This window comes from Somniosus microcephalus, chromosome 4 (genome assembly GCF_052327205.1).
Source record: "Somniosus microcephalus isolate GS21.2 chromosome 4, FLI_Smic_1.0, whole genome shotgun sequence".
NCBI lineage: Eukaryota > Metazoa > Chordata > Chondrichthyes > Squaliformes > Somniosidae > Somniosus > Somniosus microcephalus.
Genome location: NC_140990.1, coordinates 281,073,690 through 281,100,041, shown reverse-complemented (window position 1 = coordinate 281,100,041; position 26,352 = coordinate 281,073,690). Strand labels below are relative to the sequence as shown.

General features: G+C 47.4%; 1 protein-coding gene across 2 annotated transcripts in view; it reads left to right on the top strand.

The window, feature by feature from the left end:
- The window catches only part of cfap221 (cilia and flagella associated protein 221), a 382,896-nt gene that overhangs the window by 13,151 nt on the left and 343,393 nt on the right, over window positions 1-26,352 (top strand). For both annotated transcript variants that reach the window (XM_085986538.1, XM_085986539.1), the window contains exon 5: window positions 6,992-7,092. In XM_085986538.1, coding sequence (XP_085842664.1) covers window positions 6,992-7,092 — 101 coding nt within the window. The remainder of the gene's footprint in view (window positions 1-6,991; window positions 7,093-26,352) is intronic.

Sequence of the window (26,352 nt, the reverse complement as noted above, 5' to 3'; positions counted from 1 at the left end):
ATTCTGAGACTGTGACCCCTGGTTCTAAACTCCCCAGCCAGGGGAAACATCCTCCCTGCATCTACCCCGTCAAGCTCTGTAAGAATTTTGTTCGTTTCAATGAGATCATCTCTCATTCATCTAAACTCTAGAGAATATAGGCTTTGTCTACTCAATCTCTCCTCATAGGACAATCCCCCCATCCCGGAGTCTGGTGAATCTTCGATGCACTCCCTCTATAGCAAGTATATCCTTCCTTAAGTAAGGAGACCAAAACTGTACACAATACTCCAGGTGTGTTCTCACCAGGGCCCTATATAATTGCAGTAAGACATCTTTACTCTTATACTGTACTCAAATAAAGGCCAACATACCATTTGCTTTCCTAATTGCTTGCTCTACCTGCATGTTAACTTTCAGTGATTCGTGTACAAGGACACCCAGGTCCCTCTGAACACCAACATTTCCCAATCTCTCACTATTTAAAAAAGACTCTGCTTTTCTATTTTTCCTACCAAAGTGGATAACTTCACATTTCTCCACATTATATTCCATTTGCCATGTTCTTGCACACTCACTTAGCCTGTGAATCCATGACAACATTTTGGAAAATGACAACCAATGCATCCACTATCTCCATAGCCACCTCTATCAAAACCCTAGGATGTCGGCCATTAGGTCCAGAAGATTTATCAGCTTTCAGTCCCATTAATTTCTCCAGTGCTTTTTTTTTACTAATACTAATTTCTTTCTGTTCCTCATTCTCGCTAGACCCTTAGTTCTCCACTATTTCCAGGATGTTTTTTGCGTCTTCTTCCGTGAAGACAGACACAAAGGGCTGGATTTTAACTCGGGTGCGGGATGGTGTCGTGTTATTCGCATTTCGTGTTATCCACCCGAATCTAAATGGATCTGGGAGATTGATGCAATTTTAACTTAATTGTCCAATTGATTTCCAACGTGTGGGAACCCTTGGCAACTGAGTTTTTCCTGACTGAAAGTCCCCTCCGATGACATCATCATTGCTGCTGCATTTAGGGTCTGCAACAAGCCTTGCTTCTTCTGCAGACTGCCAACCTTTTGCCCTTTCATGCTAGAGGGACCTGGAGGCAGAATGACCAGCGAGAGACCTAGGTCTGCTCCCAGGTTTGATGATGTGGCCCTGCAAGCTTTAGTTGAGGGAGCAAGAGCTCATGAAGAGGTGCTCTTCCCTTCTTCAGGGAGGAAGAAGCCTCCCCATCAGGCCAAGGCTGTGTGGATCCAGGTGGCAGAGGAGGTCAACTCATTATCAGTACCCCGCAGAACCTGGATTCAGTGCAGGAAGAGATTTCATGACCTTCTGCGCACTGGAAAAGTGAGTATGAATTTCCCATCACCCTTAATCTGATCCCCATTGCCTTTCTTCACCAGCACTCAGCTTTAGCAATCTCTTCCTTCACATCCCACTTGACACTGACATCCATGCACCCTTACCCATTCCCTTTCTCTCTATGGTCACATTCACATAACTATTTGGCTATGCAGCCCTCACACTCCCTATCACTGTGATGCTATGAAAACAACTGACAACACACAGGGAGGGCCCTTGGTCTTGCCACTTCACTCCATCTTTGTCTCCTTCTAAGTATCTATGCTATGGAATCTCTACACTCATTTCTTCATTCTCACTCAACCTCCACTTGTCTCCCTCATTGCAGGAAAAGAGAGCTCACAATAAGCGAGAAAGAGCGAGAACAGGAGGAGGGCCAACCTTACTAGCCCACATCACCCCCTGGGAGGAGGTGGTCCTGGAGATCGTAGGAGTGGAGGAAGATGCGCAAATGGGGGACGGACAGACGGGTGTATCACAGCAAGCTGGTGACAGAATAGTTTTCCATCTCTGTCATTGACATTGCATGAGTCGCTGATAATGATTCTGAAGCTCTAACAGATGGACTTATGATCATCTGCAATATGCAATGTGCATGTAACCTTGGCATCACATCTCTGACTCTTTCCTTTACTCCCCCACAGGACCATCGCAAGCAGCCGTCCCCAGTAGCCAGGAGAAACAGCCTGAGCAGCCAGACTCCTCAGAGGAAGCTGCAACCTCTGAGGGCGCAGCATCAGCAGAATTCAGCGCACCCAGCACCAGCGCAGACACTCACACCTCGGTGGGACCTTCGGGACATAGAGTAGTGTTGTCACCTGGTGTATCACAGCTCACAAGTGAGCATCAGCAGATTGTGGAGACAGGGACAGCAGTGGAGAGTCCTAGTCGGAGGGCGCAGGACTCTGCCAGCTCGGCTCAGCTGCATGTCGACCCTCTGCCTCTGGGTCCATCCACAAGATCAGCGGTGCTGGAACTCCAGGAACAGATGCAGGAGTCTCTGGCAGATTTTGTCTCCAGGGTCGCTGCAAGTGTGGAGCAAATGGAGGAGTCCATAGCGAACATGAGCAGAGCCTTTGTGGAGTCATTGGCGCCTCAACGCATCACCATGGAAAGGATGGCAACCTCCATGGAGGAGATAAGTCGCCAGAGTGCAGAAAACACGGTGAGTGTTCATAATAGAATGGCATCTCTGGAGGAGCGATGGTCATCTATTGAACAGAGAAACCAGACCTTCATGGAAGTCCTTCTGAGTAGGACTGCCAGTGCAGATACGGGTCTCCATGGCCCCCTGATGTGCAGCAAGGTGCTCTCAAGCCACTTCCAAGCGCTGGCCCCTTCTGGCCTGTGCAGCTTCAGGTGGGTGAGCAGCAGCCTGGCGCTCCTGTTGCTGCTGCTGCTGTTCCTGGTTCTGCTGGTGCCGCAGCTGGTATTCGAGCTCCTCTAATGCCCAGAAGGGAAGGAAATAAATGGCTCCCATGATTCTGGTATATGCCTCCGCTGAGGAAGCGCTCAGTGAAGGTGGTGAGAGGGGTTTCCCAGGAGGCCAAGGACTAAAAACTGCCTATTTTTACATGAGTTAAAGTTGCTCGGAGTCGGGAACCAGGCGGGGGGGGTCCCGCCCGCCAGTTTTCGCGGGGGGTCCCGCCTGCCAGTTTTCGCGATTTTAACCCCCCACACGCCTCCAATCATGCCTCCACGGCCCATTGAAAATCCAGCCCAAAGTATTTGTTTAATTTCCCAGCCATTTCCTCATTCCCCATTATAATTTCTCTTGTCTCAGCCTGTAAGGGACCCACATTTACTTTCACTAATCTTTTCCTTTTTACATACCTATAGAAGTTTTTACAGTCTGTTTTTATGTCTCTCGCTAGTTTACTCTCATATTCTATTTTCCCTTTCTTTATCAATTTCTTGGTCCTCCTTTGCTGAATTCTAAAATCCTCCCAATCCTCAGGCTTACTGCTTTTTTTTGGCAACATTATAAGCCTCTTCCTTTGATCTAATACTATCTTTAACTTCTCTTGTTATCCACGGTTGGACTACTTTTCCTGTGGGGTTTTTGTGCCTTAAAGGATTGTATGTTTATTGTAAATTATAGAAACATAGAAACATAGAAGATAGGAGCAGGAGTAGGCCATGCGGCCCTTCGAGCCTGCTCCGCAATTCAACGAGATCATGGCTGATCATCCAAACCCTAGCACCCGGTCCCTACACCGACAGCCATCCCACCCAAGCCCTATCCCCGTAACCCCGTAACCCCACGTATTTAATTCCCCCTAACACTAAGGGCCAATTTTTATCATGGCCAATCAACCTAACCCGCACATTATGTATTAATTCTTTAAATGCTAGCCATTGCTTTTCTACCATCATACCTTTTAATGTAGTTTCCCAATCTACCTTAGCCAACTCGCCCCTCAGACCTACGTAGTTTGCTTTGTTTAGATTTAAGAGCCTAGTTTTGAATTTAACTAAAGCACTTTCAAACTCAATATAAAATTCTATCGTATTATGGTCAGTCTTCCCTAAAGGCCACTTTACTACAAAGTTATTAATTAACCCCTTTTCATTGCACAATACTAGTTCTAGAACTATAAACCTTTCAGGATAAATTTTATTTTTGGCTTCAAAGATAGAATTGCAGTGTATATCAAAATGCTGGAAAATTTCACCACATAAAGTGTGGAAAATTAATATTTTCTACGTCAGGGCATTCCCCAAGACTGCCCCTCCCTCATCAAAAGAACACCCTCAAGACCCTTCATAAATTTCTATAATCATATATTACTGCTGCAAACTGAGACTTTGGGCTAAAAATTGGAGAGCGCTAAAAACCAGCCGGTGCCACCGTGGGCCAGAGTTAATGGCCGCCGGAATTAATGGCACTGGCAGGGCCAGGATATTGGTGCTGGTTGCTGATTAACATTAGCCCAGCGCTAAACTTACCGTGTAAGGCCAGTTTTTGTGGTGGTAATCTCAGCAGGAGGCCCAATCGAGCGTGGCCGTAGTGTCATTGGAGCAAGAACAACCTTCTCTTAAAGCAAGGCTGTCATTTTAGAAAGCAGTTCTGTCCCTTTAAGGTGAACTGCTTTCTAAAATGAAAAAAATTAAAATCATGTAAAAATAGGCAGTTTTTAGTCCTTGCAGCTCAACTGCCTTCTGCCCAATCATCTTCAGCTGCTTCATCAATGACCTTTCCTACAACATATGGTCAGAAATGGGGATGACTGCACAGTGTTCAGTGCCATTCACAACTCCTCAGATAATTAAGCAGTCCATGCCCGCATGCAACAAGACTTGGACGATGTTCAGTCTTGGGCTGATAAGTGGCAGGTAACAATCGCCACAGAAGTGCCAGGCAATGATTATCTCCAACTAGCAAGAGTCTAAATTCCGCCCCTTGTCATTCAATGGCATTACCATCGCCGAATCCCCCCACCATCAACATCCTGGGGGTCACCATTGACCAGAAACTTAACTGGACCAGCCACATAAATACTGTGGCAACAAGAGCAGGTCAGAGGCTAGGTATTCTGCAGCGAGTGTCTCACCTCCTGACTCGCCAAAGCCTTTCTACCATCTACAAGGCACAAGTCAGGAGTGTGATGGCATACTCTCCACTTGCCTGGATGAGTGCAGCTCCAACAACACTCAAGAAGCAGGACAAAGCAGCCCGCTGGATTGGCACCCCATCTACCACCTTAACCATTCACTCCCTCCACCACCGGTGTACCGTGGCTGCAGTGTGCACCATCTACAAGATGCACTGCAGCAACTCGCCAAGGCTTCTTCGGCAGCACCTCGCAAACCCATGACCTCTTCCGCCTAGAAGGACAAGGGCAACAGACGCATGGGAACACCACCACCTCCAAGTTGCCCTCTAAGTCACACACTATCCTGACTTAGAAGTATATCGCCGATCCTTCATCGTCGCTGGGTCAAAATCCTGGAACTCCCTACCAAAAGCACTGTGGGAGTACCTTCACCACACAGACTGCAGCGGCTCAAGAAGGCGGCTCACCACCACCTTCTCAAAGACAATTAGGGATGGGCAATAAATGCTGGCCTTGCCAACAACGCCGACATCCCATAAACGAATAAAAAAAATAAACATTAAAAATAATTCACAAATGGCAGTCTTCAGCTCTTAAAGCTGAATTGCCTTCTGCACCTACAAAAATGGGAAAAGTTCTTCAACACAAATGGCACCCAGGGTCTTGCACCCAGCACTCCAGCTTTATGCAGGGGGTCAGCACTGCAAGAGAGGTCCTCTACCCACAGGGGCCAGAAAGAAGTATGTGGGACCAGATCACCGAGGCCATCACTGCCATCAGCGTCACCCGCATGACCTGGCTCCAGTGCCCAAAGAACCTTCATTACCTCAGACCAGTGGTCAACGTCAGTGAACGCATCTTCAAAAGCCATCTCCTACCAACTGCACCACTAGCCTCGTGTACTGCTCATTGCACAACCGTCCCCTACCCCCAATCACTCACCTACCTACAATCTCTACCAAACACGAGGCACACTGCCCATTCCTAGCTTTACCTCAGCCCCTTGAAGGAGACGGTGCTGGCCATTCTTGGCAGGGGCACGGCTGAGCTCTTGGTCAGTGGCGGGGCATTGTGGCCAAGAGGATGCTGTGATTGTCAGTAACAGAGGGAAGGTAAGGTGTGGTACAAATTTTGAATTGGGATTGTGGTCACTTGTACTGCAGGCAGATGCTTCCATCCTGGATATTCCGGCCAGGAAGGGGCTGTCTGGGCTCCATCCTTTCTTCTGCCATCTCCTCTTCTGTGTCTTCCTCTTCTGCATCTTCCTCCCCCCTCTGCGAGCGGATGCTGGAAATCTGAAATAAAAGCAGAAAATGCTGGAAATACTCAGCAGGTCAACCTGAGACGTGTACTCTGTTTCTCTCCACAGATGCTGCTTGTCCTGATGAGTATTTCCAGCACCTTCTGTCTTCTCAGAGGCCTTTGCCATCCGAGGCCTTGCAAGTGTCCAGCTGCACTCCCTGCATAGTTTAAAATCTTTTATCCTGTATTGCACCAAGCCACTACTTCAATAAAATATAAAAAATCCAGTCCAAAAGCTTAAATGCATACTTCCAGAACTATGCATTTGTCCCTTTAAGAAATGCTGACAGCATCTCTGTCAGAGCGTGCTTAGGACCCAGCGCTAAACTCAGCGCAAAGGTCCACATTCACAGAGTGTGGTGTCAAGTTGGCGTACATGCTGACTGATGTCACACTCTCCAGATTTGCATGTCCAGGGCCAGCCCGCAACAAAATGGCGGCCGCTGAATCCCGTACCAGAGAAGGGCGTTAGAGCGGCGGCCACCTTTTTTTTTCAGGGAACCGGTGGTAACTCGTGGCGGTAAGTAGCCGAATTTTTCCCCTTTGTAGATTTTTTCACCTGCAATATAAGTGATAGAATGTTGGGCATACCTGCAGCTTAAACTACAACATTCTCATTGTAACTACTTGTTTTCACATGCTGTTAGTCTATATTGCGATCTGTTTGGTTGCCAATTTTTGGGGGGGACTGTGTCATTTTTTTTAGTTTTCTCAATTTAACTTTTAATTTTCATACTAAAGCATAAAATACATTGTAAACAATAATTACTGTTTTTTTTGCCAGGGAGATGACACACTACTTGTTCCTGTGCATGCTTATCCAGTTGCTAATATAGTGGATTTTCCTGCTTACATAACTATAAATGACGTCCCTCTTGGACAAAGGTAAGTTTATAATGTTACTTTTAATTACTGAAGATCTTTACCTTACCTTCACAATTGAACTAAATTTTCTGCTTTTAGAGTTGGATATTACTGATGTCCTGGAGCAATGACATGGGTGTGTTCTTCATTTATTTAGAAGTGGAGTCCCTTCTTGATGGGGAGGTTATGTATCATAGTGCATATAATGGTTGGCTTATATTGTATCCTTATCAAATTTTCACTTCATTATTTGCTGAATGATGGAGTATGTCATCTTGATTGCTTGGTTGCAGCTGTGTTCTGATGTCGGCAGGTTATACAAGGTTGTGGTCTTATAGCCGATATCTCACAACAGCCTGCCTTGCAGTCAGCCATTCACACTCGCATGTTTCAAGCAGATATGACAAAGGATGAAGGAGTCACATATTGATATATTAATATGCAAAATGTTTTGATCTCTATTGTGGTCCACCTAAACATTGAATGGAAGCCTTCACAGTGACGGACATCATCAGATTTATTCTGCTTTTATCTCCTTTGATGTGCTTATCTCCACATGTTCAAAATTATTAAGGATTTTAATGAGATAAAGAGGGAAAAAATATCTCCATCATTCTGTGAGTTGGCAACTCGAGGGCAAAATTTTAAGATCATCACCAAAAGAGGAGAAAATTATTTACATAGTGTGTTGTTAGCACATGGAAAGCCCTACAAGAAACAACGGTGGAAGCAGAATCAATAATAGGTTTTGAAAAAGAAGTGAAGAAATATTTGAAAAATAAAAGTTTAAAAGGTTATGGGAAAAGGATAGAGGAATGAGATTGAGTGCAACACTCTTTCACAGAGCTGGTGCAGATGCAGTGAGTTGAATTACTCCTCTATGCTCTAAAATAGAATATGAGTGCAGTCAATACACCCAACCGTTTGGGAAATCAGCAATAGTGTAGAATTGTTTGTGTCTTTCCAACCTTTACTCGGCATTTGTATGAAAGTGGATGAGGCTGTGCCGCCCTAAAACAATGATTTAACTACCGCTTGGAGTTGGGGAAAGTTCTTTGGCTACTGCGTGTTAAATCACCCACACACAATTGTACTGATGCCATTGAAAAAAAGAGTGGTTGTGATCTTCAATAGAACCCACCAATTAATCTTAAATGCTACTTTCCCAATAGCTGTGCATAATAATTTCTGACATCATAGTTCAATGTTAGAAAATGGGAACACTGATCCAAATATCTTGCACCATTGTTTCTGGGTGTTAATAGACCATCAGAAACCTTAGGAAATATGTCTCCATTATGAAAGAAATTACAGCACATTGTCGTCATATTTTACTTTGTGAAGGAGTGAATGTATGGCCTGTGATATTTGCACATTTCTAGATTGAGCAGTAATATGTTGATGAACTCAGCTGGCTACAAACTACTTTTAAAAAGTTTTGGAGTTCTTAAGTTTGAAATAACATTTATCAAACTTCTCTTTATTAGCAACACAAATTAGTGGTACATGAAATATTTGGAATGATTATAAGTAGACCGTTAGGAGTATAAATGATATAGTATCTTGTACAAAATAATGTACAGCTTTCATTTTTTTAAATTGAGGAACCTAGGTGAGGGGTTAGGTGCCAAGACTTCACTTGCACATTACAGTATTGATAAAGTAAAAAGCAACCAATTTGTTCCTTTCTGACTGGTTTAACCAGGAAGATTCCAGTTCTGTGCTGAGTTAGCTCATCTCCACTAGCACAACATTACAGGCATAGAAATTGGTCTCATAGACTTTGGGCTGTAGAAGAGAAAGTCCTTGTTGTAATTGTGTTAGCTGTAATGACCACTTTCTCCACTTCTTCATCTTCAGCCTCCTCCTCTTGAAGATATTTAAAAAAGAGATGAAACCTGAGCAGTAGAAAAAAATAAGTTCCATTTATATAGCATTACTACCATAGAAACATAGAAGATAGGAGCAGGAGTAGGCCATTCGGCCCTTCAAGCCTGCTCCGCCATTCAATGAGATCATGGCTGATCATCCAAATTCAGTACCCTGTCCCTGCCTTCTCCCCATATCCCTTGATCCCTTTAGCCTTAAGAAATATATCCAACTCTTTTCTGAATATATTTAATGAACTGGCCTCCACCGCCCTCTGTGGCAGAGAATTCCACAGGTTCACCACTCTCTGGGTGAAGAAATTCATCCTCATTTCAGTCCTAAATGGCTTACCCCTTATCCTTAGACTATGACCCCTGGTTCTGGACTCCCCGGCCATCATAAACATCCTTCCTGCATCTAGTCTGTCCAGGCCTGACAGAATTTTACAGGTTTCAATGAGATCCCCTCTCAATCTTCTAAACTCCAGTGAGTATAAGCCCAATCGACACAATCTCTCCTCATACGTCATTCCTGCCATCCTAGGTATCAGCCTGGTGAATCTTCGCTGCACTCCTTCCATGGCAAGAACGTCCTTCCTCAGGTAAGGCGACCAAAACTGCACACAATACTCAAGGTGCGGTCTCACCAAGGCCCTGTACAACTGTAGCAAGACATCTTTGTTCCTGTACTCGAACCCTCTTGCTACGAAGGCCAACATACCATTTGCCTTCTTAACCGCCTGCTGCACCTGCATGCTTACCTTCAGCGACTGGTGCACAAGAACACCCAGGTCTCTTTGCACTTCCCCTTCTCCCAATCTATTGCCATTCAAATAATAATCTGCCTTCCTGTTTTTGCCACCAATGTGGATAACCTCACATTTATCCACATTATAGTGCATTTGCCATGTTTCTGCCCAATCACCCAATCTATCCAAATCGTGATGGAGTTTCACGACATCCTCCTCACAGCTTACCCTCCCACCCAGCTTTGTGTCGTCTGCAAATTTGGAGATATTACATCCAATTCCCTCGTCCAGATCATTAATATATATTGTGAACAGCTGGGGTCCTAGGACCGATCCTTGCGGTACCCCACTAGTCACTGCCTGCCACTCGGAAAACGACCCGTTTATTCCAACTCTTTGCTTTCTGTCCGCCAACCAGTTCTCTATCCAAATCAATACCTTGCCCCTAATCCCATGTGCCTTAATTTTGCACGCTAATCTCTTTTGTGGGACCTTATCGAAAGCCTTCTGAAAGTCCAAATACACCACATCCACTGCTTCTCCCTTATCTATTTTACCAGTTACATCCTCAAAAAATTCCAGTAGATTAGTCAAGCATGATTTACCTTTTGTAAATCCATGTTGACTTTGTCCAATCCTGTCACTGCTTACCAAGTGCTCTGCTATTATATCTTTTATAATAGATTCTAGCATTTTCCCCACTACCGATGTCAGGCTTACCGGTCCACAAAACATCCCAAAGTGCTTCATATCCAGTCTTTTGAAATCCTAGAATCATAGATTGATATAGCACAGAAGGAGACCATTCAGCCCATTGTGCTTGTGCTGGCTCTTTGAAGGAGCTATCCAATTAGTCCCACTCCCCTGCTCTTTCCCCATAGCCCTGCAATTTTTTCCATTTCAAGTATTTATCCAATTCCCTTTTGATAGTTACTAGTGAATCTGCTTTCACCACCCTTTCAGGCACAGTATTCCAGATTGTAACAACTTGCTGTGCAAAAAATGTTTTCCTCATGTCGCCTCTGGTTCTTTTGCCAATCACCTTAAATCTGTGTCCTCTGGTTACTGACCCTCCTGCCACTCAAAATAATTTCTCTTTATTTACTCTATCAAAACCGTTCATGATTTTGAGCAACTCTATTAAATCTCCCCTTAACCTTCTCTGCTCTAAGAAGAACAACCCCAGCTTCTCTAGTCTCTGAAGTCTTTCATCCCTGATACCATTCTAGTAAATCTCTTCTGTACCCGCTCCAAGGCTTTGAAATCCTTCCTTAAAGTGTGGTGCCCAGAACTGGCCACAATACTCCAGTTGGGGCCTAGTCAGTGTTTTATAAAGGTTAAGCATAACTGCCTTGCTTTTGTACTCCAATCCTCTATTTATAAAGCCTAGGATCCTGTATGCCTTTTTAACAGCCTTGTCCTGTCACCTTCAAAGACTTGTGTACGTAAACCCCCAGGTCCCTCTGTTCCTGCACCTCCTTTAAAATTGTAATTTTAATTTATATTGCCTTTCCACATTCTTCCTACCAAAATGAATCACTTCATTCTTCAACTGCCATGTTTCTACCCATTTCACCATAGAATCATAGATAGAAAGTTACAGCACGGAAGGAGGCCATTTCGGCCCACCATGTCCGCGCCGGCCAACAAAGAGCCATCCATCCTAATCTCACTTTCCAACTCTTGGTCCGTAGCCCTGCAGGATACAGCATTCCAAGTGCACATCTAGTCCAAGTACTTTTTAAATGTGTTTAGGGTTTCTGCTTCTACCACCCTTTCAGGCAGTGAGTTCCAGACCCCCAAAACCCTCTGGGTAAAGACATTGCCCCTCAAATCCTCTCTAAACCTTCCACCAATTACTTTAAATCTGTGCCCCCTGGTTTTTGACCCCACTGCTAAGGGAAATAGGTCCTTTCTATCCACTTTATCTAGGCCCCTCATAATTTTATACACCTCAATAAGGTCTCCCCTCAGCCTCCTCTGTTCCAAGGAAAACAAACCCAACCTATCCAGTCTTTCCTCATAGCTAAGATTCTCTACTCCCGGCAACATCCTTGTAAATCTCCTCTGTACCCTCTCTAGTGCAATCACATCTTTCCTGTAATATGGTGACCAGAACTGCACGCAGCACTCTAGCTGAGGCCTAACTAGTGTTTTATACAGTTGAAGCATAACCCCCCTGCTCTTGTATCCTATGCCACGGCTAATAAAGGCAAGCATTCCATATGCCTTCTTAACCACCTTATCTACCTGCCCTGCTACCTTCAGGGATCTGTGAACATGCACTCCAAGGTCCCTTTGTTCCTCTACACTACTCAGTGTCCTACCATTTAACTGTATTCCCTTTCCTTGTTAGCCCTCCCCAAATGCATTGCCTCACACGTCTCCGGAATGAATTCCATTTGCCACTGTTCTGCCCACCTGACCAATTTATTGATATCTTCCTGCAGCCTACAGCTTCCTTCTTCAGTATCAGCCACACAGCCGATTTTAGTATCATCTGCAAACTTCTTAATCATACCCCCTATATTTAAGTCTAGATAATTGATATATACCACAAAAAGTAAGGGACTTCGTACTGAGCCCTGCGGAACCCCACTGGAAACAGCCTTCCAGTCACAAAAACACCGATCAACCATTACCCTCTGCTTCCTGTCTCCGAGCCAATTTTGAATCCAACTTGACACTTTGCCCTGGATCCCATGGGCTTTTAACTTCATGACCAGTCTGCCATGTGGAACCTTATCAAAAGCCTTGCTAAAGTCCATATACACTACATCAAACGTACTACCCTCATCTACCCTCCTTGTTACCTCCTCAAAAAATTCAATCAAGTTTGTCAGACACAACCTTCCCTTAACAAATCCGTGCTGACTATCCTTGATTAATCTGTGTCTTTCTAAATGAAGATTTATCCTGTCCTTCAGAATTCTTTCCAATAATTTTCCCACCACCGAGGTTAGGCTGACTGGCCTGTAATTACTCGGTCTATCCTTTTCTCCCTTTTTAAACAAGGGTACCATATTGGCAGTCCTCCAGTCCTCCAGCACCACACATGAAGTCAGAGAGGATTGGAAAATGATGGTCAGGGCCTCTGCTATTTCCTCTTTTGCTTCGCTTAACAGCCTGGGATACATTTCATCCGGGCCTGGGGATTTATCCACTTTTAAAGCTGCTAAACCCCTTAATACTTCCTCTCTCACTATGTTTATTTCATCTAATAATTCACACTCCTCCTCCCCGATAGCAATGTCTGCTTCGCCCCTCTCCTTTGTGAAAACAGACGCAAATTACTCATTAAGAACCCTACCGATATCTCCCGCCACTACACACAGATTACCCTCATGATCTCTAATGATCATGATCAGTCTGTCTATGTCCTCCTAAAGTCTGTTACTATCCTCCTTTGCTATATTTCCAAGTTTTGAGTCTTCTGCAAACTTTGAAATTATGTTCTGTATGCCTAAGTCCAGGTCATTAATATACATCAGAAGGAGCAGTGGTCTCAACACTGATCCTGGGAGACACCATTGCACACTTCCCTCCAATCTGAAAAACATCCGTTCACTACTACAGTCCCATAGCCAATTTTGTATCCACGCAGCCACTGCCCCTTTAATCCCATGAACTTCAATTTCACTAACGTGTCTAACACCGAACTACCCTCATCCATTCTCTCTGTTACTTCATCAAAGAACTCAATAAAGTTAGTCAAACACGATTTGCCATTAACAAATTTGTGCTGGCTTTCATTTATTAACCCATATTTTTCCATAAGTCAATTAATTTTATCCCAGATTAATGTCTCTAAAAGTTTCCTCACCACTGACATTGGGCGGACTGGCCTGTAATTGCTGGGTTTTACCCTTTCCCCTTTTTCTGAACAGGGGTGTAACATTTGCAATCCACTAATCCTCTGGCAGCACCCCATATCCAAGCAGGATTAGAAGATTTTGACCAGAGCCTCTGCAATTTCCATCCTTACTTCCCTCAGCAACCTAGGATGCATCCCATCCGGACCGGGTGATCTTTCTCCTTTGAGTGCTGACAACCTTTTAATTACCTCCTCTATCTATTTTTATCCTGTCCAATTTCTCTACTACCTCTTCATTTCTTCTCCTTCTTCTTAGGCAGTCCCTCGGAACCGAGGATGACTTGCTTCCACGTTAAAAATGAGTTTGCAGGTGACTGATGAGCCCAATGCGGGACCTACGGTCTCTGTCACAGGTGGGGCAGACAGTTGAAGGGGCGGGTGGTTGGGGTGCTTGGGTTGACGTGCGCTCCTTCCGCTGTTTGCGCTTGGCTTCCGCTTGCTCCTGGCGAAGAGACTCAAGGTGTTCGGCGCCTTCCCGGATGCTTCTCCTCCACTTTGTGTGGTCTTGGGCCAGGGATTCCCAGGTGTCGGTGGTGATGTTACACTTTTTCAAGGAGGCTTTGCAGGTGTGCTTGAAGCGTTTCCTCTGCCCACCTGGGGCTCTCTTGCCATGCCGGAGCTCCGAGTAGAGCGCTTGATTTGGGAGTCTCGTATCGGGCATGCGGACAATGTGACCCGTCCATCGGAGCTGATCGAGCGTGATCAAAGATTCGATGCTGGGGATGTTGGCCTGAGCAAGAACATTGACGTTGGTGCGCCTATCCTGCCAATAGATTTGCAGGATCTTGCAGAGGCAGCATTAGTGGTACCTCTCCAGTGCTTTGAGGTGCTTGCTGTACATGGTCCATGTCTCTGAGGCATACAAGAGGGTGGGTATCACTGCTGCTCTGTAGACCATGAGCTTAGTGCTGGGTTTGAGGTCCTGGTCTTCAAACACTCTCTTCCTCAGGCGACCGAAGGCTGCACTGGCACACTGACGGCGGTGTTGGACTTCGTCGTCGACGTCTGCCCTTGTTGACAGTATGCTCCCGAGGTATGGAAAGTGGTCCACCTTGTCCAAGGCCTTGTCGTAGATTTTGATAATTGGGGGCAGTACTGTGTGGCGGGGGCAGGTTGGTAGAGGACCTTTGTCATACGGATGTTTAGTGTAAGGCCCATGCTCTCGTATGCTTCGGTGAAGGTGTTGATGATGGTTTGGAGTTCGACCTCCGAGTGAGCGCAGACGCAAGCGTTGTCTGCAAACTGTAATTCGACGACAGAAGATGGGACGACCTTGGATCTGGACTGGAGGCGACGGAGGTTGAACAGTTTCCCGTTTGTTCTGTAAATTAGCTCCACTCCAGTGGGGAGCTTACTGAGGGTGATGATATGCCATCAATGACTCAAAGACAAGGATTCAACTGAAGGCTTTTAATCACTAAGAACATAGCAGTATAGCAGGTCTTCCCACATCGGGTTCGTCTGGTAGTAAATGACTCATACAGCTCCTGAGACCTTTATATGGCAAAAGACAGGGGCGTAGCCAATACACACAATAGGAACAAAAGGGGGCGGTTCACAATACAAGCAGGTAAAATACAAGCAGGTAAAACACATGGGTTGATGAAGGCATATTTCATCACATTCACCCCTTCTACAGATTTAGTCTGTCCGGGGGTGTGATAGTCCTTCCTGAACGTCGCAACAGTACCTCGGGTTCCGACCGGGAGTCCGTGGTGCCCTCCTGGGCATACCCATGTGCTGGGGGTGTTGCAGGTACTTCAGGGGGTGGTGAGGATACCTCTGGGGATGGTGGAGGTTCTTCTGGGGGTGGTGGTGATGGGTCGTCGTCATCGCTTCCTGCCGAGGCGAGGTCCTTTATGGACACGGTGTCTTCACGCCCGTCGGCGTGCTTGACGTACGCGTACTGTGGGTTTGCGTGGAGCAGGTGTACTGCCTCCACGAGGGGATCCGTTTTGTGGCCCCTCACATGCTTCCGTAACAGGACTGTCCCTGGGGTGGAGAGCCACGAGGGTAGGGATACTCCTGAGGTTGATTTGCGGGGAAAAACAAACATCTTCTCGTGAGGAGTGGCGTTAGTAGCAGTACACAGTAGCGACCTTATCGAGTGGAGTACGTCTGGGAGGACCTCCTGCCAGCGGGAGGTGGGGAGGCCTTTAGACCTTAGTGCTAAGGTGACCGCCTTCCACACTGTCGCGTTTTCCCTCTCCACTTGCCCATTACCCCGGGGGTTATAACTAGTGGTACGACTCGTGGCTATCCCCTTCGACAGCAGGTATTGGCGCAGTTCATCGCTCATGAACGACGCCCCCCTGTCAGTGTGGATGTAGTTAGGCATGCCGAACGTGCAAAACAGGTTGCCGAGGCACTTGATGACTGTGGCACTGGTCATATTTGGGCAGGGGTAGGCGAATGGGAAGCGGGAGTACTCGTCCACAATGTTGAGAAAGTACACATTGCGGTCGGTGGAGGGGAGTGGTCCCTTGAAACCTAAGCTCAGGCGCTCGAATGGCCATGTAGCTTTGATCAGGTGGGCTCGGTCGGGTCTGAAAAAACGGGGCTTGCATTCCGAATAGCCGGGTGACCCCCGGGTGGCAGAGGCCATTGTGGAGGCCCTGTAGCCTGTCCCCCTGGATGCTGGCACACATCCCTCGTGATAGGGCGTCGGGGGATTCGTTGAGGGCCCCCGGCCTATATATTATGTCGTACTCAAACGTGGAGAGTTCGATCCGCCACCTGAAAATTTTGTCGTTCTTGATCTTCCCCCTCTGTTTGTTGTTAAACATGAAGGCTACCGACCGCTGGCCGGTAAGCAGGGTGAAGCGTTTGCCGGCTAGGTAGTGCCTCCAGTGCCGCACTGCCTCCACTATGGCCTGGGCCTCCTTCTCTACCGAGGAGTGCCTGATCTCGGGCCCTTGGAGGGTTCTTGAGAAAAAGGCTATGGGCCGCCCATCCTGGTTGAGGGTGGCTGCTAAAGTGAAGTCGGACGCATCGCTTTCGACCTGGAAAGGGATGTTTTCGTCCACTGCCCGCAGCGCGGCCTTCTCAATGTCGTGTTTAATGCTGTTGAAGGCGGCGTGGGCCTCGGCCGTGAGCGGGAAGGACGTTGATTTCAGGAGGGGACGGGCCTTGTCGGAATAATTGGGGACCCATTGGGCGTAATAGGAGAAGAACCCCAGGCACGTTTTCAGGGCCTTGGGAGTGTTTGGTAGGGGTAGCTCCCGTAGGGGGCGCAATCGGTCGGGGTCCAGACCGATTTCCCCGTTTTCCACCACGCAGCCCAGGATGCAGAGGCGCGTGGTGCTAAAGACACACTTATCCTCGTTGTAGGTGAGATTGAGTCTGAGGGCGGTTTTCAGAAATCTCGCGAGGTTCGAGTCGTGGTCTTGCTGGTCGTGGCCGCAGATGGTGACGTTGTTAACTGGTTCTCATCGACCATGCGGTCCATCTCCCGCTGGAAGACCGAGACCCCGTTCGTTAGCCCAAAGGGGACTCTGAGGAAGTGGTAGAGATGTCCGTTCGCCTCGAAGGCGGTGTATGGACGGTCCTCCGGCCTAATGGGGAGCTGGTGGTATGCCGATTTTAGGTCGATGGTGGAAAACACCCGGTATTGCGCGATTTGGTTAACCATATCCGCTATGCGGGGCAGAGGGTAGGCGTCTAGCTGGGTGTATAGATTAACCGTCTGGCTATAATCTATCACCATCCGCTTCTTTTCGCTACCCTCAACTACTACTACCTGGGCACGCCACGGGCTGGTACTGCATTCGATGATACCCTCCCGCTTGAGTCTTTCTACTTCCGACGCAATGAACCGTCTATCCTCCCAGCTGTACCGCCTACTCTTGGTCGCTATGGGTCGACAGTTGGGTGCGAGGTTGGCGTACAGAGAGGGCGGCTTGACCTTCAGGGTAGCCAGACCGCACACTGTGAGGGGCGGCTGGGACCCACCGTAGGTAAGCGTGATACTTTGGTGGTGGCACTGGAAGTCCAGACCCAAGATCACGCTCACACAGAGATCTGGCATTATCAATAGTTTAAAATCTCTGTAATCATTGCCTTTTACCGACAACATAACCGCGCAGAAACCTGTAATTTTTGAGGTATGAGTCTTATCGGCCATGGCGATTTTGCCCTGTGTGGGGACTATCGTTAGAGAAAGTCGTTTTACCAGGCTAGGATGAATAAAGCTTTCGGTGCTCCCGCAGTCAATCAAGCATTTAACCTTGTTCCCGTTTACCTCTATGTCCATCATCGATTTAGACAACGGATGTGGCCTGGATTGATCCACTGTGATCGAGGCCACCAGTGGGTCCTGGAGGTCTGTGTAGTCGGGGCAAGATGGTGGACTCCATGAGGGTGGACAAGATGGCTTCCAAGATGGCCGCTCCCACGGCGCGCACGCGGCGGTGGTGGAGTTGGAGGCGGGGTTCCCTCTGCAGACTTTGCTGAAATGTCCTTTCTTCCCGCATTTAAAACAGGTGGTGCCCTTCGCTGGGCACAGATGCCTGGAGTGTTTGTCCTGGCCGTAGAAGTAGCATTTCGGGCCCCGATGCATCGCAGCAGTAGTGGGGCTCCTGGGTGGGGGCTGGGGCTCCGATGGTGCTGGGCTGGCCTGAGACCTGGGAGGTGAAGATGGCTTCCAAGATGGTGGCGCGCACGAGGCGGAGTGGGCCGTGTAGCCTGAGGAACAGGATTCAGAGTTCCTCTGGGCCATATCCAGCGATCGCGCTATATCTATAGCCTGTTTTAAGTCCAGTCCCTCCTTTTCAAACAGTTTCTGCCGAATATAATTTGAACTGAGGCCCGCAATAAGGGAGTCTCGAATCAGCTCCTCCGTGTACACGATGGCAGACACGGCCTTACAGTTACAGTCTCGGCCCAGTACTTTTAGGTTTAGTATAAAGTCCTCTAGTGACTCACCATGCCGCTGCGTGCGAGTAGTCAGAAGATGCCTGGCGTACACCAGGTTTATTGGCCGCGCGTAGTGGGCCTTCAGGATGGTGCAGGCATCCTCGTAGCTGGTGGCATCTTGGATGAGAGGGGAGACCCGATGGCTCACCCAGTTTCGCAGGATTCCCAGTTTCATGTCTCCGGTAGCGGTTTCGGCTGCGGCTATGGCAGTGGATGAGTTTGCAATGAAAACTTCGAAGCATTGGAACCAGTGTCTGAACTGTGTGGCTGCGTCTGAGGCATGGGGGTCCAGATCCAAGCGCTCTGGTTTCAGGAGTCGATCCATCTTGGTGTTTTAGTGATTAAAATTGACATGCCATCAATGACTCAAAGACAAGGATTCAACTGAAGGCTTTTAAACACTAAGAACATAGCAGTATAGCAGGTCTTCCCAGATCGGGTTCGTCTGGTAGTAAATGACTCATACAGCTCCTGAGACCTTTATATGGCAAAAGACAGGGGCGTAGCCAATACACACAATAGGAACAAAAGGGTTCACAATACAAGCAGGTAAAATACAAGCAGGTAAAATACAAGCAGGTAAAACACATGGGTTGATGAAGGCATATTTCATTACAGGTGAGATGGAGCATTGCAGCAAGGAAGATCGAGAAGAGCATTGGTGCGATGACACAGCCTTGTTTGACCCCGGTCCGTACGTGAATTGGGTCTGTGGTGGCACTGTTGGTCAGGATCACGGCTTGCATGTCGTCGTGAAGCAGGCGGAGGATGGTGACAAACTTTGGAGGGCAGCCGAATTTGAGGAGGACACTCCATAATCCCTCACGGTTGACAGTGTCGAAGGCCTTTGTGAGATCAAAGAAGGCCATGTACAGCGGTTGATGCTGTTCCCTGCATTTCTGTTGTAATTGACATGCGGTGAAGATCATGTCCATTGTGCCGCTTAGTGGGCGGAATCCACATTGCGACTGTGGGAGGAGCTCTTCGGCCACTGGGAGGAGGCGATTGAGGAGGATTCTTGCAATGACTTTCCCTGTGGCAGACAGCAGGGAAACTCCTCTGTAATTACCGCAATCGGACTTGTCACCTTTCTTGAAGATGGTCACAATTACGGCATCTCTGAGATCCCCTGGCATGCTCTCCACCTTCCAGATAAGAGAAATTCGTTCATGAATTCGCGCCAGCAGTGCTTCTCCGCCATGCTTTAGTGCTTCGGCGGGGATTCCATCTGCTCTTGAGGCCTTGTTGTTCTTCAGTTGTCGGATGGCCTTTTCAACCTCATGCCGGGCTGGGGTTGTGGTGAGATGGTGGTGGGTATCATGCTGTGGGATGGAGTTGAGGACACTCGCGTCGAAGACAGAGTCACGGTTAAGGAGATCTTTGAAGTGCTCCTTCCAGCGGGCACTGACTGCCTCTCTGTCCCTGATGAGTACCTCTCCATTCTTGGCCTGCAGTGGGGTAGGACCTTGGGTGTTTGGGCCGTAGATGGTCTTGACTGCGCTAAAGAATCCACGCACGTCGTGGTTGTCGGCTAGCTGCTGGATCTCCTGTACTTTCTCCACCCACCATCTGTTCTTTAGGTCGCGAGTTTTTTGTTGGACCTCGGCCTTCAGGCGTCTGTAGAGCTGCTTTCTTGCTCTCGAGTTGTGTTACTGTTTCCAGATCAGGCAAGCCTTGCGCTTGTGGCTTATTAGCTCCTGGATCTCCTGGTCGTTCTCATCGAACCAGTCTTGGTGTTTGCTGGTCGAGTGACTGAGCGTCTCTTCACAGGTGCTGATTATGGAGGCCTTGAGTGCAGATCAGGCGCTGTGGGCACACTGTGTCTCTGCATCACTGGGAGTCGTCAGGTTGTTTGTGAAGCGCAGGCTGAATAGGGCTTTCTTAGCGGGGTCTTTGAGTGCTCCAGCGTTAGTTTTCCTGCGGCATTGTTTTTGTTGCCGCCGCTGTTTTGGGGCTACATTGATGGAAATGACAGAGCGGATGAGGCGGTGTCTGTCCAGCAGTCATCATCTCCTGTCATGGTGTGGGTGATGCGGACGTCCTTGCGATCCCTCGCTCGGATGACGACGTAGTCCAGCAGATGCCAATGCTCGGAACGAGGGTGCTGCCATGAAGCCTTGTACTTGTCTCTCTGATGGAACAACGTGTTGGTTATGACAAGGCCATGTTCTAAGCATTTCGACAGGAGGAGGGTACCGTTGGAGTTGGCTTTCCCTACCCCCTCTCTGCCGATCACACCTCCCCAGAGGTCTGTGTCCTTTCCAGCTCTGGCGTTAAAGTCGCCAAGGAGGATCAGCTTGTCGCCCGTTGGGACTCGGGACAGGGATTGTTCCAGGCTGGAGTAGAATTCCTCTTTGGTCTCGTCTGTGGCTTCCAGTGTTGGGGCGTACGCACTGATGACCGTAGCACATTGGTTCCAGGCTAGGGTGAGCCGAAGAGTCATGAGGCACTCATTTATACCGCTAGGAGAGTCTCTGAGACGCCGAACCAGTTCATTTTTTATGGCGAAGCCGACCCCATGGAGGCAGCATTCTTCTTCAGGTTTGCCTTTCCAGAAGAAGGTGTAACCACCGCCTTGCTCCTTAAGCTGGCCTTCCCCTGCCCGCCGGGTCTCACTTAGGGCGGTGATGTCAATGTCGAAACGTCTGAGCTCCTGGGCAACGATAGCAGTACGGCATTCCGGTCTGTCACTGTTGGGGTTGTCCATGAGGGTCCTGATATTCCAGGTCCCGAACTTCATTTTCAAGGGTGGAAGATGCCTGTGCGTGAATTCTTTTAACGTGGAGTGGCCATTGCACACCAGCTACCACACGGGCTTGACAGCGCAAGGTTTTGGTCCAATGGCAAGGGGATCCAAGACGATTGGAGACCAGGCTCTGTTACATCGGCCTAGCACACACACACAAACATACTGCGACTGTCCTCCTCCCTCCTTCCCGCAGGTCCTCTCTGCCTGGGTTTCGTAGGATGCATTGTGGTCCTCCCGACCTCGCTGTTGGCCCGTGCCGCACCTTCCCTGGGCACCGACCCCGCTTCTGGTCCACGCTGCGCCACTCCTGGGCCTTGACCTCGCTGCTGGGCTCGTCCTCGCTCCTGGGTCCCGGCCTCGGACATGAATGATGTTGTCTCTTATAGGATCAAATTAACACTGATATTCTCGCGATCCCTGGCCCCGAGCTCCACTCGCGATCCACTAGTCACTAGATCACTAGTCTGGTGGAAAAGCGTAGTCTTGATGGTAGAGAGGTCTGGGAATTTGGGAGCTGAGTTTAAGTGAAGAGCCAGTGCTCACTGAGAACAAAGAACAGGCATGGTCAGGGGATGGGCAGTGGGCTCAGGTAACTTAACCTTGCAGCTTGAACTTGCAGTTAGGGATAAAATGCACCCACTATTAGAGCCAGGGGACCTTAAACAGCAGAAGAGAGGAGACTGGGAGGAAAAAGAGCAAAGGATGGCAAAGGAGCTCCCTAGGGAGCTGCCAGCACAGGGGCCATCTTGGAACACACACCTCTTCATTTACTGTGACACTGGCAGCATCCTCTTCTTTAGTGAAGACATGCAAAGTACTCATTGAGTACCACAGCTATGCCCTCTGCTTCCACAAGATTATCTCCATTTTGGTCCTTAATTGGCCCACCCTTCCTTTGACTACCCTTTTACTATTTATGGCCCTGAATTTACGGTCGGCGGTGTAACTAAGGAGTACGCTGCCAACCTCTGAATGGAATCTGTTTTTGGGTACTGAGCAGCACTTTGCAGGTTCATTTTGATTTGACCTTCCTTGCATCGATTTAGTAGAGACTATGGGGGCTACACTTTGAGCTCTTTCCCATGGCCTCTCCATTGTTCTTTCCAGCAGAATTGATGTACAGGTCTCTCCAGGCCGAGATTCAAGGCTGCAATGAGCAGGGTGTGGATGGAGAGCAAGATCGACCCTCCCCTTTAAGAACTGGCTGGCGCCAGTGTGTCTATGTTCCATTGCTGACTGACATCACATGAGCTTCGCCAGCACTCTGAGGTAGAGCCTCGCTCCTTGGCGTTAGTGCCTTAAGAGAGGTGTGCAGCGCCTGACTTAGCGCTCCAATCACCTCCAGAGGCGATAGAAGCCAAGTTTGCAGTCGGAGGTGATAATTATCGCCGGGCGCTAATCTTTGCGCCCGGCCGATAATTGTGCCCCAAACAGGGCGATACCGAATTTCTCCCCCTATATCTTTAGTCATCCACGGAGCTCTAGCTTTAGACGCCCTTTCTTTCCCCCTTGTGGGAATGTGTCCAGTCTGTACCCAAACTATCTCCTCTTTGAAGGCCTCCAATTGCTCATTTACTGTTTTACTTGGCAATCTTTGATGCCAATCCACCTGGGACAGATCCCTTTTCAACTCACTGAAATTAGCCCTCCTCCAGTTGAATATTTTCATAGAATAGTACCATAGAATAGTACAGCACAGAAGGAGGCCATTCGGCCTATCGAGTCTACGTCTGCTGTTTCAAAGAGCAGTCCAGTTAGTCCCACCCCGCCGCTTTTTCCTCATATCCAGTTCTCTTTTTTGAAAGTTACTACTGAATCTGCTTTCACCACCCTTTCAGGCAGTGTATTCCAGATCATAACAACCGCTGTGTAAAAAAAAAAAAAAAAATTCTTCATGTTACCTCTGGTTCTTTTGCCAGTCTGTGCCCTCTCATTATCGACCCTTCAGCCATTGGAAACAGTTTCTCTTTGTTTATTCTATCTAAATCCTTCATGATGTTAAACACCTCTATCAAATCTCATCTTAGCTTTCTCTGCTCTAAGGAGAATAACCCCATCTTCTCTAGCCTATCCATGTAACTCTATTCCCTCATCCCTGGAACCATTCTAGTAAATCTCTTCTGTACCCTCTCCAAAGCCTTGTCCTTCCTAAAGTGTGGTGCTCAGAATTGGACACAATACTCCAGCTGGGACTGAACTAGAGTTTTATATAGGTTTAGCATAACTTCTTGGCTTTTGTACTCTATGGGCTGGATTTTGATACTGGAGGCGTGTAGGAGGTGGGACTACAACTTTTGGGGTTGTAGTCCCGCCTCCATCAAGTTGTGGCCAACCCACGCGATTTTCACTTGATTGACCTTGTTGAGCCCGCCCGGCGGGCTCAGCAGGCCAATTAAGTGCCACCCGGCAACAGGTGACGTCACAGATTGACATTTCATCTGTCAAAAGCTTTTGACAGATGAAATATCAGTGTTTGGCAGCTCTTTGAAGCTGCCAAACACTGACAATCTGTACACTAAGTTAATTTCTTCCCCTCAGGCTGATTTAGAGATCTCTCCAGAACAGAAAGCTGAATGTTGCAACTTTGGACAGCTCGCGGCCACTCTGCTTTCTGTGCCGGTGAGATGTGGGACTCCCGAGACCTGAAGGAAGGAAGGCTGTAAAGGTAAGTAAACTTCTTTAAACACTTTACACACACCAAACACACTTACCTCTGCACTCATGCACCCATCACTCACCTGAACACAGGACATCTCGAACCCTCCAAGCCCTTCAGCCCGATGGTCTGCCTCGCTAACTTGGCGTGGTTGGGAGCTGTCGGGAATCCCACACTTCACCAATAAAAATAGGGATTAGGCTAAAAACTGCCTGTTAACTACCTGTTAACAGGCAGTTAATTGGCACTAATCCCCTTCTCGCCTTGGGGAGGCAGGTCCCAGCACAGGTCGGGTATCCGCCTCCTTTGAAACTGGCATGGAGGTGGGTTTGGGGGCTGGATGGGTTCGGGCCCCCCGATTTCGCGATTTTAACCCCCCACACGCCTCCAAACCCGCCTCAACGGCCCAATGAAAATCAAGCCCTATGCCTCTATTTATAAAGCTTAAGATACCATATGCTTTACTAACTGCTTTGTTAACCTGTCCTGCCACCTTCTAAGATTTATGCATTTTTTTTTAGCATTTAATTTTTCCTTGTCCTTTTCCATAACTGCTCTAAACCTAATGATATTGTGATCTTTGTTTCCAAATTCTCTCCCACTGAAACATGCTCCACTTGCCCCACTTCATTACCCAGAAATAGATCCAGCACTGCTTCCTTCCTCGTTGGGCTGGAAACATACTGATTAAGAAAGCTCTCTTGTACACATTTCAGGAATTCCTCCCCCGTTTTGCCCTTTATACTGTTGTTTTCCCAGTCTACAGAGTCAACACAGATTTATGAAAGGGAAATCGTATTTGACAAATCTGTTAGTTTTTTGAGGTTGTAACTAGCAGAGTAGATAAGGGGGAACCCGTGGATGTAGTGTATTTGAATTTCCAGAAGGCATTCGATAAGGTGCCACACAAGAGGTTATTACACAAAATTAGTGCTCATGGGATTGGAGATAATATATTAGCATGGATTGAGGATTGGTTAACGGACAAAAAACCGAGAGTAGCAATAAACGTTTTTGGGTTAGCAGGCTGTAACTAGTGGGATACCGCAAGGGTCAGTGCTTGGGCCTCAGCTATTTACAATCTATATCAATGACTTAGATGAGGGGACCGAGTGTAATGTATCCAAGTTTGCTGACGATACAAAGCTAGGTGGGCAAGTGAGCTGTGAGAAGGATGCAAAGAGGCTGCAAAGGGTTACAGACAGATTAAGTGAGTTGTCAAGAACATGGCAGATGAAATATAATGTGGGGACGTGTGAAATTATCTACTTTGGTAGGAAAAATAGAAAAGCAGAATATTGTTTAAATGGTGAGAGACTGGGAAATGTTGGTATTCAGAGGGACCTGGGTGTCCTCGTACACAAATCACAGAAAGTTAAAAACATAAGAAATAGGAGCAAGCGTAGGCCATTCGGCCCCTTGAGCATGCAAGTACAGCAAGCAATTAGGAAAGCAAATGGTTTGTTAGCTTTTATTACAAGAGGATTTGAGTGTAAGAGTTAAGACATCTTACTGCAATTATATAGGGCCCTGGTGAGACTACACCTGGAGTATTGTGTACAGTTTTGGTCTCATCTAAGGAAGGATATACTTGCCATAAAGGGAGTGCAGCGAAGGTTCACCAGACTGGTTCCTGGGATGGAAGGATTGTTCTATGAGGAGAGATTGAGTAGACTAGGCTTATATTCTCTAGAGTTTAGATGAATTGTTGTGGAGTCTAGAACCAGGGGTCAAAGTCTCAGAATAAAGGGTCGGCCATTTAGGACTGAGATGAGGAGAAATGTCTTCACTTAGAGGGTGGTGAATCTTTGGAATTCACGACCCCCAGAGGGCTGTGGAGCCTCAGTCATTGAGTATATTCAAGACAGAGATCGATAGATTTTTGAATATTAAGGCATATGGGGATAGTGCATGAAAGTGGAGATGAGGTAGAAGATCAGCCACAATCTTATTGAATGGTGGAGCAGGCTCGAAGGGCCAAATGGCCTATTCCTGCTCCTATTTCTTATGTTCTATGTATACAACTTCCTGTCTTGATATTCACTAAAGGTCTAACACTGTTTTATATCTCCTACAAGTAATGTTGTTGAACTTCAGAAAGAGATTCCCAGCATATATTCAATGTTAATTTTCAGGATTAATATATATTACTCAGACCTCATTTAGACTGGTAATAGATAAATCTATTTTCCTTCTTATAGATGCATTATATTGTTTGTTATGTTGCTCATTTTTGAGTTGAAAGGCTAGAATTGGTCACTGAAATCTAATAGATGTTCACTTTATTTAACTTTTTAATTTAACTTCCGAAGCAATTGAAATGAAACTCGACCGACAAAAAAGTCTCCTCCACCTAAACGTACACAGTATACCATCCGCTATCAATAAATCAGCTTCAAACCGTCTAATCATCTGTGTGCTGTATTCTTTGTTCTAATTAGCTTTATTCATCACACAGAAACCACACAGGA